The sequence below is a fragment of the Sceloporus occidentalis genome, unplaced genomic scaffold (genome assembly GCF_023333645.1).
Source record: "Sceloporus occidentalis isolate IW3139 unplaced genomic scaffold, rSceOcc1.0.p SCAF_193, whole genome shotgun sequence".
Classification (NCBI taxonomy): Eukaryota; Metazoa; Chordata; class Lepidosauria; order Squamata; family Phrynosomatidae; genus Sceloporus; species Sceloporus occidentalis.
Genome location: NW_028317173.1, coordinates 1,023,229 through 1,039,399, shown reverse-complemented (window position 1 = coordinate 1,039,399; position 16,171 = coordinate 1,023,229). Strand labels below are relative to the sequence as shown.

Genomic DNA, 16,171 nt, shown 5'->3' with positions numbered 1-16,171 from the left:
GTGCATACAGGCTCTTTCTCCCGTTATTACGTCTTCTTTGCTAATAGCTAATATTGTTTTGCTGTCTAAAGCCCTCTGGTGGACCGTAGACTGTACAAAAGGGTGAGTTTAGTTTTGCTAGCCAGTTTCTCTCTTTTCCATATTTAACCCGTTGCTTTGTGCCTGCTTGCATGGGCCTGCAGCCAGAAATGTGCCCTTGAGTTTCATATCCATCTGGTATGGAAACAACAGAAAGCATTTTATTGCATTTTCTATTACAAATGCTTTTTCCCCCCCAGTAAAGCACTTGGGTTTGCACTAGAAACAGAACTGCATGAGTTGGTCTACCAGACCGTGTCATCACCAGGCATGCTTTATAAAAAAAAAAAAATGGTGGTATGAAACTGGTGGAATAAAAAACAGAGGCTTGAACCGGCTTCTTGGATCATTAGCAAGTTTGCACTGAAATAATAACCATTTTAATCAACCTTCTTGCTTGTTTCTTAGACATAATATCGATTCTTTTCTTTAATTTTAGGATTTGCTTGTTCTATCTGCTACTTTGTAAGACTTGATACAATGTCTTAAGATTCAATGGTCTCGTTTTCCAAATATTAAGCCCAATGTGTGTCTTGCCAAAAGGCGCGCGTCATCTATAATGGCATGCATGTGTATACATTAAAAAATTGTGGATTTTTTTTTTTTATGCCAAAACAAAATGTGATGATTATTTGTGTTAGGATATAAAAGAAAATTCATTCCAAGACAACAAAAGGCAACGAAAGATCTCCGGCGTAAAGAAAAATGAACGTTTATATCACGTTTTTTCTATTTTCAGAATTAAGAATTAGAATTGTTCTAAAATGTACCTGCCAATTAAAAATAAAGTGTAGGACATATTTTTGTGTTCAGAACAGTAGGCAGTTTGTTCAGAGATATTTAAATTGTGTTATGAGGTCATCAGTGAGGATTTTTCTGTTCACCTTTTTCTAAATACGCTTAAGAAACTTTGAGCACATAGCCAGTCACTTCATAAAACCATTGGAGCAACAAATCTAAAAGAGAAGATGAAGAATGTTGTTTTATCAACATATACATGGTACTATTTGACATGTTTCAGTATTCAGGCATTTAATCATAGACAGAGCGTCCGGGTCCCATTGGCCTCAATCCATTCACTCCAGCTTCTATGAACCCATACTGCTGCCGTATTGCTATTTATTTGCCTGAAATGTACACCACTAGCCTAGTCTGGTTATATTCATACTAAAATATTTTTTTTCTGTTACATTAATTTAAATTCAAATATTAAAATATTTTTGTATTTTTTTTTTTTTTTTAACATATTCTCATTAATAAATTCTACGTGTATTTTCCAAACCATATGTTTACCATAATATATATATATATATAACCTATAATGTTTAGCAAGTGCAGATTTTAAATATTCTTGATTTGTTTTATTCTAGCAACTTCGCTCAGGAGAATTGAGGTCTTAAAAGAGAGAGGAGTGTTAAATAAATGTCAATGTTAACAAAAAATAGAAAAGTATTTACTCAGGACTAAGAGATCAAAGCTTTTTAGAGGGGACTGTGGTGCTCAAACATAACTGCTTTAATACACTTTTTAAGGTTTATTCGCTCGAGAGGGGGTTTGCCGGAAAATGCCAGTGGGGTAAGAGATTGCAGTGGGGTAAGAGATTGCGGTGGGTTAAGAGATTGCGGTGGGGTAAGAGATTGCGGTGGGGTAAGAGATTGCAGTGGGGTAAGAGATTGCGGTGGGTTAAGAGATTGCAGTGGGGTAAGAGATTGCGGTGGGGTAAGAGATTGCTGTGGGTTAAGAGATTGCGGTGGGTTAAGAGATTGCGGTGGGGTAAGAGATTGCGGTGGGGTAAGAGATTGCGGTGGGGTAGACTTCACTAATAATTGTGAATCTCCAAACCCCGGAGAGCTTCTGGTGAAGTAAGAATTAGGTTAGCACCATTACATTGGAGAGATTATCTCACCTATTTAACCATGCATAGGGCCAGCTCAGGACTTCTTGCAGGAGAAGCTCACCGAGTTGGCCTTTCATAGGGACCTGTACAGGGAATTTGCATCTGTCGGGTACTTCAACTCATGCTTAGACACTATATGTAGTGACGTATTAAATCTGTCCTATGTTCCTTAATTGTGGGAAGTCACCTACTCATTTTTTGTCTTCTTAGTGTTTGGCAGTGCTTCCTTATTTCCATTTCTTGTAAAAGCTTATGGGGCTGACATAGGAAAACTGTCTAGTTAGTTAGGTTAGAATTAGTTAAACTTTATGATTTTGTTTGGGTTGGGTGGTGTGAATTGTTCCATTTGTCTTTTATTTGACTTTCTCTGATCGTAGTGTAGGAAGAATAATAGTGCGGGATCATCTAGGAGATCATCGGGTTTCCCAGGTTAGAACAAAAAATTTCCATACATAAAGGTCAATCGCATTAAGGTATATAATGTCCCAAAGAATATAGATTGTCAGAATGATGTTAAGTTGCTATTAAGTGTAGTCCATGAGCAAAGATGCCCCACTCTGCAACTCTAGGGTCCGGCCAATAACATCTTTCAGGAATGTTGCTAAAGCCTTGAGACAAAGCGTAGAAATGGTAACAAGGGGGTGGAAAAGCATTACCTATCATGTCCAAAGAGCAAACTATAAGAAAGCATAATAGCAAAAAATATAAAGAAAAATATAAAAATCTTACATATTGGAAGATATATCCTATAAGTAGGGACATCTGGTGGCTGAAGGGGAGTACTGCAACTGCTGCCTCTCCATCTAGCACTTTAACCAGGACATAAGCGCAGTGTACCTTAAACGTTTATAGAATCATTACAATACATATATATATTTATATCGAGACTAATTGTAGCAGGCCACTGACCCATCACAGAATACTTTTTCTTCACACCAGGTGTTTTGGGGCCAAATCATTAAAATGCTCTGGTTGAGGAATATTTTTGGCAATCCAGCTCTCATGCGTTGCAATCATGGAATCATAATGCTTAGTTAAACTCTTGTCTTCCTGATCATCTTAGAAGCTGTATTCTAGCACAGGTTAGTTGGATAGTTGGTGACCAACTATCCCCAAACCTACATCCCACCCCACCTTTCAAATCCAAGAAAGTGCGTATAATTTTCCTTCTTACATGTAGCACCAGTAATAGAAGCCTGCTTTGTTTTCCAAAAATACAAAGAACCTTGCATGAAACTAGAACAATAGAAGTGATTAACGGCATCCCTTAGGAAGTCTGGCGGATGTCGTCACTAAAACAATAACAAAGTAACAGCAAGAGAGCGGAACGTTTTGGACTAGAATTAGGTAATTCAGAGCCTTGCATTGAATACCTTTTCTACAAGCCCATTGCTGTTTTTCAGAAAATTGATACACCGTTATGATTTTCCAGATAACTCTAGAAAATAATTTGTCATAATACACCTTAAAAATATGTCATGCAAATACAGATGTCCAAAAAAGATCTAAACTTGAGACCTGTCCAGCTACCTTTTACGTGACTGATGTAACAAAAACCCTTCCATATCATTTAAATGATCTGCTCCTAAAAAAGAGATAAAGACCAAAGAAAAGGGCAACAAAAATAAATGATCACCGCTGCTACTTCCTTTAGCACATAATGCTTACAGAGAGATACCCTGTGCGTCATAGTGCGTGAGGTTTTCCAATCCAGACTTCCGCAGGTCATTGTGTTTCCAGATGAGTTTATGGGACAAGTTCTATTTCTTCCACACGCCAGACCTATGCCTCAAATGTTTTCTTTTGTTGAGAAGGAAACCCATCTTCCATACAGCTCTGGCAGGAAATAATTGCATCCTGAGCAAGCAGAGCGGGATATGCGGATCTTGAGTCGGACCCCAGTTATTCTAAATGAACCCCTTAATTGTCTTGCCCTTATAAAAAGAGAGCATGGCTAATCTACCACCAACTTCTGCTTTAGAACTGTACTTAGTGAACTTTTTTGATATTATCCCAAGGTCGCTCCAGCTGCCCTGACGTCAAGCGAAATATTGTAAAAGTAACTATAAAACTTCTTTGAGATCTTTTCCCGATATGCCGAATGTAGCCATCATCCAGGTTGTGGCAACCTGTTTCAGAGAGACAGCCGGTCGAGATAGTTTTGTGGATCTTGCTGTGCCACATTATGCCCCTTAAAGCACGGATGGTTCCGGTGAACCTTGGGGCTCTAGTGGTTTGGCAACATGCCATAAGCCAGGGGTCACCGGTGTTCATCAAGCATCGCTGTAGATTTATTTAGCCGAAATGTGTATATTAAAATACAAAAATATAAGATCTGACCAGAAAATATATTCGCAGTTTCTTTAACTCAAAGTAATGTGTATTTAAGTCTCTGTTAAACTAAATATCTAATTACATGAAAAATACCATTGATTAAAATAATAACAAAAAGTAGATATAAATGTTCTGTTTCAGGGAATGGGAGAATCAGTGAAGTGGTTATAAATGAACATGAATATAGATAAGGTTTTATCTTCTGCATTGTTTGTTTAAAGGGAAGTAAGATTATGTTTTTCTGTCCTGTCAATGGGCATCTTCACTAAATAGGAACTAGCAAAAAAACTACGCTTCTGCATGCCAATCCAGGCCATCTTCCTCATCATTATCTTTGCCGGTAAAAAACACACATTGTGACAAAGCACTGTTCAAAAAATAAAATGAGAAGTAAATGTAACCAGCAAGAAAAAGATCTGCTACAAGCTGGCAGCATGGTATCCACAAAGCCAAAAGACTCTGTAATAGCGATTATTAGGGGCGTTGGTGGATGGGATGCCCAAAACTCCGGAAGGCAATGTATAGAAATCTTTATACATTTCTGACTATAGATGTAGATGTGTTTAATTGTATAAGGTCTTGCAGGAATGGTCTAGTGTTTAAGAAAACAGGAAACATGTAAGAGAGTCAGGCTATGTCATCCAAGAACATCCAGCTCTTAAAAAGACTACCTTGGTGAATGCCAACTGAGCAGAGTCTCCAACAAATATCACTCATCATATAATACTAACCCGCTCTAGACTACAGCAGTCTAGATCCAAAATGAGAGTCAAATGTCCTCTGGACAAAGGAACCAACAATCTCAGACATATATCTCTTCCATCATGGGTCTCATCAGTGAGATGTGGTTGGTACCCATCGAGCCACAGTGAGCAAGGAGATCCAAATCTGTTCTCTCCTTTACACTTGGGGGCACCAAAGAAATGACCAATGAAAATACATATAAAAAAGTAGCCTCGGAATCCCCCTCATGTCCTCACCATTTGGACAGCGAAGCATGGCACCATGGGCTTCAAAAGAGAGAAGGTATGTCTGAGCTTGTTGGTTCCCTTGTACGTGTAGAGGAAATCTAAGCATTATAATTATGTAAGTGCTGTCTGTTCACTGTAGAGATAAGCTTGTACCCTTCTTGTATTTTCTTACTATAAACATTTGCTGATTTTACCTGGTTTGAACATGCAATCATGTTGGCAGTTTTAAACAGGCGCTATGAGTTCTCCTAATAAGACAGCCCCAAAGTACCGTCTTTTGTTGGAGTTGGACTTTCCAGTTATTTTAGGATCCATCAGATAGGACAAGTGAATGATTCCACCTAAACTCATTATGTTGGACTAACTTAACAGAATGGAAGATAGGCCCAGATTGGCCATTGGGAACACAGAGCAAATGCACCTCCCATAGACCTTTATCATACGCGGCTGGTCCAACGTATGTAGCGTGTGGCTACATATATCCAGCAGGCAGCCACATGCGTGTCATTGGTCAATTTTTACCTCAGTCCATTCCTGATGGTAGGTTTGCTAATCACAGCTCTCAGTAACACTTAAACTTAATTTATTACTATTATTTATTGATTTATATAGCACCATCATATTCCGTAGCTCTGTACAATATGAAAACAATATGGACTTACAGAACCAAAAGGTAAGGAGGGCTCAAAAGTGCTTACAATCTGGAGAGAGTTGCTATGGCCCAGCTACCGTGTATTTTTATTTAAAAATGAAATCTATCCAGCATTTTATTTTTTGGTGATTATAATAACTTTGATTATTCAGTATTTTTTATTAACAAAGATTTATTTAAATAAAAAAAATAATCAATAAATAAAACAGAAAATGAAGGCGCCATCCAATAACACCGAAAACCTTTTTTTTTATAGTTTCTTAAATACAAAATTCATTTTAAAACAATTCCTAAACTTAATAACTAATTCTGCCATGAAATAACCTGTAATTATTTCTTAAAAACTAAAAAAAGAAGAAAACTAATAATAATAGGGAAACTTGAAAAGAGTAACAAAAAATTAAGCCTGGCAAAATAAAAAGCTAAAATAATCATACTGAGGGGAAATAACTGTAAAATATATCTAATTTTTACAATTTTTATTGAATAACTTTTTTTCCATTAAAATTGCTGTTTATGTCAGCCTGTTGAATAAATACTTTTGTGGATTTTTTGTGTTGAAATATTGAAAATTAAATTAAAAAAATAAATAATTTTCTTTCGTTTACTTCTTGCAGGGTCTGAATGTTTATGGAGCAAACATGTGTGTATTAAATTGCAGAAAGAATGCTCAGAGGTGTCTTCCTTACTGGGCATTTTTGTCATTATTACTTTGCATTCCTAATGAGATTTCTGGAAAATGGCAAGATATCAAATTTCCCAAATTCCCCACCCAACATTTCAGCTCTAAGAGCAACAGGTAACTTAACAAGACATCTCAGTCCAACTGGGATGTATCTTATCTTCATAACTGACCCCTAAACTGCAATACTCCCCCCTCCCTGTGCCGTATATTCACTTGTTAACCCCTTCATGGCTGGATTTTTTTTTAGCACAATATAATGTATTTGTTTATTTTTTACGGGTGCTATTAGAATAGTGTGTCCAGATTACGCCAATCGTGACCTCTGTCCCTAATTATTATATGTCCCTGTGATATCTTATGAAGATTATCTGGAAACGAGGTTTCAATGGCAACCTAAATGTTTGGTTTAAATGCCATGAAAAATCTATTGCCTATTATATCACCAAAAGAACTATTATTTGCCCAGTTCTAGTGCAAATATTCAAAATGCAATAAACTGGTATGAAATATTGCACCTTCTGAATATGTATTTTTATGTAATTCGCAAAACACCTGCTTTTGGATCTTGTTGGTTTATTCCCCCCATGGAAGCCCCACGGATCTCTATTTCTGCTTCGCCCAGCAGAAAATCTACAATATTACATTCGATAATTAATATATTACCTAGGTTTGAAATCCGGCCCTAACCAGCAGTGAAGGGGTTACAATGACTGGCCTGGTTACTTTTTATTTGACACTGTAGCTTCGCTATACATAGGAATCATCAAATCAAACTAACATTATTCAACTAACACCCCAGGGAATTTATTTGTTTTATTACATTAAAAGTGAACGTCTGAGCGGCTGCGGATAACGCGTATTTCATGCGCTCTGTTAAAAAGATTGTTTATTGCTAAACAAACAAATTCCTGGGTAATATGCTTTATAATGGCTTCAGTATTCATCATTCCTGCTTATAGGGAGAAATTAAGTAATAAATGCATATATATATATATATATATATTGCAATTTAGAGGAACTATATGACCTACTTTAATATGATAAACACAGACATGTTTGAGGTATGCTGTATTATCCTATTTAGTTCTCATGCCATGTTATAATATTCCAACCAGCTTCATGGCAAACAAACTGAAATTGGTTAATATATTGTGTATAGGTGACCTAGAGCGAAACAAATTGTTTTAGTAGACTGTATAGCCTATTAGTACTACCACAAGGGTAATAGGTCCCCCTGGCCCATTGGCCAGTATACACAACTGTGTGTATATATATATATATATATATATATATATATATATATATATATATATATATATATATAATTAAACTAGTTTTATATTTGCTGCTAATGCAGTGAATTGGTCACGGTACAGCTGTTTTCCAACAATATGTAATCACTTCAATAATCTCTAATATATATTTTTTTTCCTTTGATTATCTGGTAAGTGGTGGGATACAATAAATTCATTACTAATTTAAATATCTAAAAGCACCATGTTCTCCATAAACACAGACATGGGCCATTCCAGTTGTAACTACATGTATGAAGAGTTTTATTGGCCCGTCTTCGCTGTAGAATGGATTTACACCAGTGGTGTTCCAGATGCCAAAGACTGGGCTACAGTCTGTCGAATTCGAAGCGGTCTAGTTTCAAATGGCCGATTTGGCCAGCCCAGCAGGACCATCCCATTGTCCAACTTTAATGTGGATCCTCAAGTGATGGTTTGCCAAGAAACCCTGCTCACAAGCCATTAGTTATGGAAGTTTCCATCCATTCTCCTTTCCATAGACTTTGATGCGATACCTTGTTGGTACTCTGACAAACTTGCCCATTGGAGAGCATCACTTATATAACATAGCGATGTATGGGTATAAGCAAAATTAACTTAATCAGTAAGCTCTTCTAGTAGAAAATGTATACATGATACTATTAGTGCTTGTGTGACATTATACACTGTCAACGAGGGAGCCTTCTGGGTGGAAAAGGATTGCCAGCTCTTATGTCCTCGTCAGATTTAGTGATTCTGTTATTCATGTAACTTTACTTTTTCATCCCTGCCCCTCATTTAGTTCTCTCCCCCGTATTGTTAGCTCAGGCTGTCTTTTTAGGGTTTGGTAAGGGAGAGGGCTTCAGATCAGAACAATTACATCGATTGGAAAGATTTATGTAGCTTCAGTGATCCAGTAAATCGCTTTACTGATGATAAAAATTAAAAGGAAGCCTTGATTAAAGGGAGGCTACCTTTCAATATTGGGTATTTAGCAATTGATTTTGGTTTGTAGTTTTTTTTTTCTTTTGAAAGCTTGAAATATTTTGGTAACATGATATCTGAAGACAAATGATGTTTGATCACATTAGCGATCATTATCGTTACTGGGAACCTCCCAGGGTTGGTTGTCCGGATCTCTACCTCTCCTATGTGCGTGTACCAAGCTTATTTAGGGAATATGTAAAGATTTGTGACGGAGCAAGCCGGTATAGCCATCAAGTATTCAGTATGCGCAGGACTGTGCCACCTTCCATGTGATGGTACCATGACTGGCCCATCTTTTGAGAAGATATTTTCAATGAATCTTTACAACAAAACGCAACATTTTCAATTGTGTCAAACCTTGGTTTGCACCAATACTTCACCTTCCAGAGGATAAAAATGGCAAAGAAAAACCAGTTGGCCATTCCAGTCTGCCTATTTTCAACTTCAAGCTTCTTACTCCATGTACATTGCAAGCATTCATGAGCTTCTGTATGATATAATACTTTAAATTAGCACGTTTGCATATTATCATTCATTTTGCCAAAAATAACAAAATTATACATTTTTTTCTAATATTTTTTTAAGATGGTTTTCTGCCAAACTGTCTTTAATCTCACAATAAATATGGAGGTCTTATCGACGTCATCTTAAGGTTTTGAGGTCTTTCTTGGTATGCCTTGTTTGTAAGATCCTGCAGCATTTTAGAAAAGCCCTGCATTGAATACGATCAACATGCATGCTTCAAATGATGTCATAGTTCCTAATACCGGAATTAAGGTTTCTTCATTATGTTGTCAAAAACGTCAATCTTGATTTTTTTTTTTATTTATTTCTTTTTCAGAGTGAAAGAATTGAAAAAGGCCAAGGAACTTGAAGATATAAAACAACGTCCCTTAACAATGTGACAGCGCTCTTCGGACTGTTCTCATTTTCTGTATTAGCAGAGACATGCAACAAAAAAAATAGTTAAAAAAAATAAACAAATAAAAAAAAAAAAACCACTGCAGTGTTCGAAAAATCGCCTGCAGGATTTTAACAGTAATCTTTTGGTCATCGCATTTGCACTTTCATGGACAAATTTTGCTTTGTTCAGCAAGACGTCTTGAAATTTAATCTTCGGTTGAATCATGGGAAATAAACGGTGCCATGGGGGGATTGATGGAAAGGTACTCTGATCTTTGGGTGGGAGTTGAGTGATTCACATAGGGCTGAATTCTAACGTGTGGAACTGTACAAATATTATACCAAAAATTATTGAGAAGGGGTGGAAATGCACAAGCAACGAGTAAATGCTGAACCCGGGGGCCGACGCTCACAAGGAACAAAGCCCGCGGAAAAAGAAACCTTCGTGAAAATACCGAATGGATCGGATCGCATCCTGATCTCCTGACTTCTATCTTCTCAAATTCAGTTTTTCCCGTTGAAGAAGGATTCGACTCCATACGTGACATATGCAATGTATATGCATACATAATTAAATAACAAAATGTGTTTAGTGCTTAGAAGATTATTAACAGGTTTGCACAAAAATCTAGTTTTTTGGGTTTTTTTACCTTCAACAATTTGAATCTTTTAGATCAACTTAGAATACAATGTATCGGACAGCCTGAAAAAGTACACAGAGAGGTCATGCTTATCCGGCTTTACGGTTTGCGGTTATGTACATACAGAATTTGTTTGGCACAGGCGCATTATATTTTTTGAATGGGAATGTTCGGATTCTATATTGTGAGGTCTGTGGTGGCAAACTGCAAGTGTAGAAGATGTTGGATTTCAAAGAGATACGTTGAAAGCACGCCGGTCTTATCGCTTAAATGTCACCAGTCACTGTATAACCGTACGACAACAATATTATTGGCTGACCACAGAGCAAAATCCTTTCTTTTTCGGAGAATTTCCATTTAGTTCTTTAACCACAATCCATTAGAACTTTGTATTTAAGAAATAATTAGAGGATATGTAATTTTATACTAGCAGTGTTTCAATTTAGTGGACCTGAGACATAGTGTTCTTTGCACACCATATTGATTAAAAACCAAGGAGTATTTCGCCTAAGTTCAATGTTATGTGGGGCAAAAACATCATACCTAATAGTCCTCTTGTCCTGCACTAGCCCTGCTCCTCACTTACTGTCTTAAGGCTGCCAGGATCAACCAGATCCCACCAAAAGGAAGGGCAAAGGTAACGTTGAAGAATGATCATGCAGCCATCTACGACTAACAGATCACTTGGCTGATCTCATTCAAGTTGAGTTTCTAAGATATCTATAATGTACTTATTCTCATCTGTAAACACCATATGCTGTATTTATTAACTATACTGGACTGTATAATAGAGGATTTGATAATGTGACAGGTCCACTTTAGGTGAAACATGCAGAGGAGGCTAGAAGTCCTCTATATGAATTAAATTACAAACTGAGAATTAAGGCGCAGAATTATATAAAAAGGACTGATAAATTCTGAAATTCATTCTTATATTTTTTGTGATTTTTTTTTTTATATTCATATACCGATAGCCCTTTGACTATAATCATAGCAGAGAAAAAAAATAATTTAGGTATATTAGTCACCTTTACATATATATATAAATATATATATAGCCCCTAAGGGTTGCATTTTGATTGCCTGAACATTTTGCCACCTAATAATCAATGTGGTGCTTTGTGCTGGCCAGTTAATATCATATTTGGGCTTATCTAATGAAAACTGTATATAAAAGCTAGAAATGGTAATGAGAAAAAAAAATATTTGAAAGAGACTATTCTTGAAATAAATGAAAATTGATTATATAGATGGGGGTCAATACCATGGCTGGAGACCATTAATATTTGTATAGTTTGTTGGAATGAAATGGAAAAGTGCGGTTGTATTGTTTGTATATATTGTACATATTAAAAAAAAAAAAAAGATATGTGCATGAAATCAAGAACACAAAAGAAATGAAAAAAGCAAAGCATTAGTGGCTATGGTCTGTAAAAATTCAACAAAAAAAACTTTATTTCACTATAAGAATACTTTATTTTAAATGTTCTTGAGAAGAACATTTTGCTAAAGCATGACTTACTGCAAAAAATAAAAAGCTACTGTATCTAGACTTAGAAAAAAAACGCTGAATTACATTACAAAAACAAATATGTTTACATTTAATTTTTGGCTACCAAAAATATTTTATTTTATTTCATTTCATTTTTTGCCAATGGTGCCAAGTAAAGTGAATGCTCTATTGCTTTAGAAAATTAATTTCCATTAGCCAAGCAAATACTCATTAAACAAAAAATATATATATATATAGCTTAACACCATACACTCACTCCAATAAAGATCATGTAGAAGGAACTTAACGAAACGAAAGATAAAAAAATAGGAAATAGTATGAAAGTAGAAATATGTCTCACATTTTCATAAATCATAGCTGAAAAAAATGCCAGAAAATGTAAAATATTAAATGCACACACACAAAAAAATTATGTAAAATATTTAAAAAAAAAAAATACTAATAATAAAAATAAAAAAGAATAAAAAGAAAAAAAGATGCAAACTGGTCTTGTAGGGGACTCATGGTATTGGGATTATTTCCACACAGAAACGAGGCAAAGTGATATTTGGATGGAAATTAAGAATAAAGCGGGCTACAGTATTAATTGTTAGGCATCGTTTGCCAAAAATACAAAATATTTGATTGTAGGGGAGACAGTATGGCTCAAGGTTTTAGGATTTTTTCCCCCTACCGAAGCAGTTTCTATTGTACAATTTTTTTTATACCGAGAAGACAAAATGTAAATCTTACTCAATGTGCATATGTAAGAAACTTTTAACCAGGTTGCTAAGGATGAAGGTTTGAAAATGAAGCTCAAAGTACACACTGAGGTCAGTACTCTTGTTGGCTTTTTTTAAACTGTTCATTTCGTTTTCAAGTACAATGTACAGATAGCGAATAAAGACTGATGTATATGTTATATGCCGCTCATCAGATGACCATTATGAATAATAGTCTGTACATTTGGGGAAAAAAACCACAAAAAACTAGCTCTATACTTTTTAGACGGGACATTGAGTGTTCCAAAAAAGAATGTATTTTATTATGTATTAGTGAGGAATAGGAAGCGAAACGTATTAAAAATGAAGGCTTCTTGAAGAAGCGACGCTTCTCTTATGTACTAACATTAGCTGGTTTTTGGGGTGGGTTTTTTTTTTTTCTTATCTTTTGAAACTGTAAATTTTTATTCCACTTTTTCATGAAGAATGTACCTATTTCTCACCCGTTGCAAGAGTACTGGTCTCAGTTCCCATGCTGTAACCTCTGTATATTTGTACTAAAAGGTCTATGTTGTGCAGTTCGTTGAAAATGTCCTAAGATTTAAGCAACACGCGGGGGGGGGGGGCCCTCCAAGTCATTTGTACCAACAGCGGTCAAAGGGGTCTTTGCCCAAGAGCTTCTCAGATGAAGGACATCTGATCAAGCTTGACGTTGGCCGCGAGTCTTGGACCTGAATGTAAAATGCATATACTTGGATGGAATACATGAGTTTTCCCAAGTGCCAGGAGTCTCTGTAACTGTTAATCTTTATCCTGTCTCTCCGCATTTTTATTTATTTTTTTCGCTTCAAAATGTGAACATTAAAAATAAAAAAAAACCCATCTGTACTGTGTGAGAGAAATAAAAAACTCTAACGTGAAATCCCTACTTGGTTGCACGCTTAACGGCAGTTCCACGCGGTAGTTGGCGCCAATGGGGGGGGTTTCCCTAAGGCTTGCATGTAAAGCTAGTATCGATGTCTCTTTTTTTTTTGTAAGTTTTATTTTTGTAATTGTGCATGTTAAAGATCACTGAATTCAATGGATCTGTTGAAGAACTAAGCTGCTGGAACCATGCAAAATGTTTTGAATTGCCCTTAAAAAAAAATATGAAAAAAAACTGTTTTCTGAATGCTTTATATTCTTTCTGCTGTAAATTAAAAACGAATTAAATTTCCCCACATCCCGCGTGTTTTTCTTTTTAAAGTTTTGTTATTGCTTTAAAGGGTTACTAGCCAATGATAGCATTGCCGACAAAAGGATTTCAGGAGGATATATATATACTGTATGTGGGCACGGGATTTTGCAGGGAGGCTGGTAGATACAGGGAACAGTGTCCCAGCAGAAGTGGTGGAGACTAATACAGTGAGGGAATTTTAACATACATTGGATAGGCGTGTCGGCTCCTGAGACGAAATCAAGGACTGATTAAGGTTTGAGTTATTATCTGTAGTCTGTGTTTCTTGGGGTTGCCAAAAAATGGATAGGTGGGCAGAGTGGGCAATAAATGAAAAAAGTTCCAACAGACCCAACATGATCGAGAGGTCAGACGGCGGCTACGCACAAGCCTTCAAAGGCCTTTTCTCAGGATCGGAGGAGCAAACTCAGGGGTTTTTTTAGCCAAAGTCTTCTTCAATGACATTCATATAACGATAGCTGCACCCATTCTCTTAACCAGTGGCTACTAAAATATGTCTACTGGCTGCCCCGGGTCTCTGAGTGTGCACACAATGCATGGTCCTCTAGCAGCTGTTTTTGTTAACGTTACAGAGAAGGTGGTAGATACTGTAAGTGGAACAGCCTCCCAGCAGAAGTGGTAGAGCCTAATACACTGAGATAAATGAAACATGCACGGAATAGACATGAATCCTAAATCTAAGATGAGACCAACAACTGATTAAGGTTTAAGTCTTCACATCAGACTAGATGGGCTTGAATGGTTCTAGAATGCTCGTAGTGATGTACTTTCCAATGTCCAGTATCCTCTGTGACTGCCTTCCAAGATAATAACATGGTTGTTACTCTAGTCTACGACATCCCATTAAAGCTTGGTGAAGTAATACCTTTATTGGCGAACTGAAGTATAATGGATTGCAAGCTTTCAAGACTATCTAGCTCTCCAGGCATATGGCTAAAGAAGAGACCTGGTCTCGAAAGCTTGCACTCCTTTATAAGTCAGTTGGCCAATAAAGACATAACTTCACCAAATTCCCTTTGCCTCTTCCTGTGGCTAACACGGTACAGCCCTACACGACCTAAGCCTTGGCTCCTGCGGTTTGTTGCCAGTAACGTTTCTTTCTCATGATTCTTTACTAGGTTTCTTTTGTTCGCCGGTCAGACTTTAAATGGACTTTATTATATTATCATTTTCTATTTGTATTTTAATCGGTCGTTAGTTTTCCTACGTTTGATTTTACCGCTACACCGGCCCACGAGGGGTGCATTCCCACGAGCTTCCCTTCACCGCACACACCCTATATTTTAACTTACAGCTCGAGAGACATAAGGCTGACTTCTTGGGGTCATACCTGGGAACTCTCAGGGTCTGCCTATGAGTCTCTGTTGGGATCATATATAAGACTCCCAGTTGGTTCTTTCGCTCCCAGTATGTTATGGTTGATATCCCTGCGTGAAGACAGGTGACTCAATTAAGTTTATCTTTAAAAAAAGACAAGTAAAGTCTTTCCATAGGGAAAGTGCCATTTGGTGAACATATTTGACATGTAACTTCATAGAATCTTCAGGATGGGCTGTTAAAGGGTTAATATTTAAAGAGTTTCAGGCTCAGCTCATTTAGAAAGTTCCCAGGTATGGTCAGCATCTGCCTTGATTCGCCGCCCCGGTGTGATCACCACTACCTCCCAACATTTCAAAAAACACGCTTCATTTTTGTCTGACAGTCATGCATATCATGTCACTGCCCTCACACACACATATACACATACTCTGCCCTTAGACACACATATATACACATACACCGCCCTCACACACATACATACACATACACACTGCCTTTACACACATCTGCCCATAAACACACATATACACATGCACTGCCCTGCCACACACCTGCCTTTACACGCACACATATACACAGCCCTTTATATCTTCTAACCGCTCCTTTACTGCTCCCTCATCACTATGCGCCGGCTACTAATGCAGAGCGCGGGGTTACGCCGTCATATCCCCGCGCTCTGCATCATTTGCCGGCGCGTAGTGATTATGGCGTACGGAAGACGTGGGGACAGACCTCGCGCTCCTTAATGTTGAACCAAGTAGAGGGAGATTGTGATCTCCCTCTCCTTGGTTCAACATCCCTGCAAAGCGGAACAGAGTCCCCAAATCGGGAATGTCCCGCCCAAATCGGGACAGTTGGGGGGCACCGTCAGTAAAAAAAAAAACATTATTGAGGATAATTGTTTATTTTTGGGTCAGTAAACGTTATTTGCATGCGGAGTACAGCATGTGCTGCATCATACATGTTCCATGGCAGCGGATG

The 16,171-nt window shown here is 37.1% G+C and overlaps 1 protein-coding gene across 1 annotated transcript in view; it reads left to right on the top strand.

The window, feature by feature from the left end:
- Positions 1-9,749, top strand: part of CAMTA1 (calmodulin binding transcription activator 1) — a 527,355-nt gene extending 517,606 nt beyond the window's left edge. The window contains exons 21-22 of the mRNA XM_089502107.1: positions 72-102; positions 9,717-9,749. Of these exons, the coding sequence (XP_089358233.1) occupies positions 72-102; positions 9,717-9,749 (64 nt within the window). The remainder of the gene's footprint in view (positions 1-71; positions 103-9,716) is intronic.
- Positions 9,750-16,171: the final 6,422 nt, after the last annotated feature.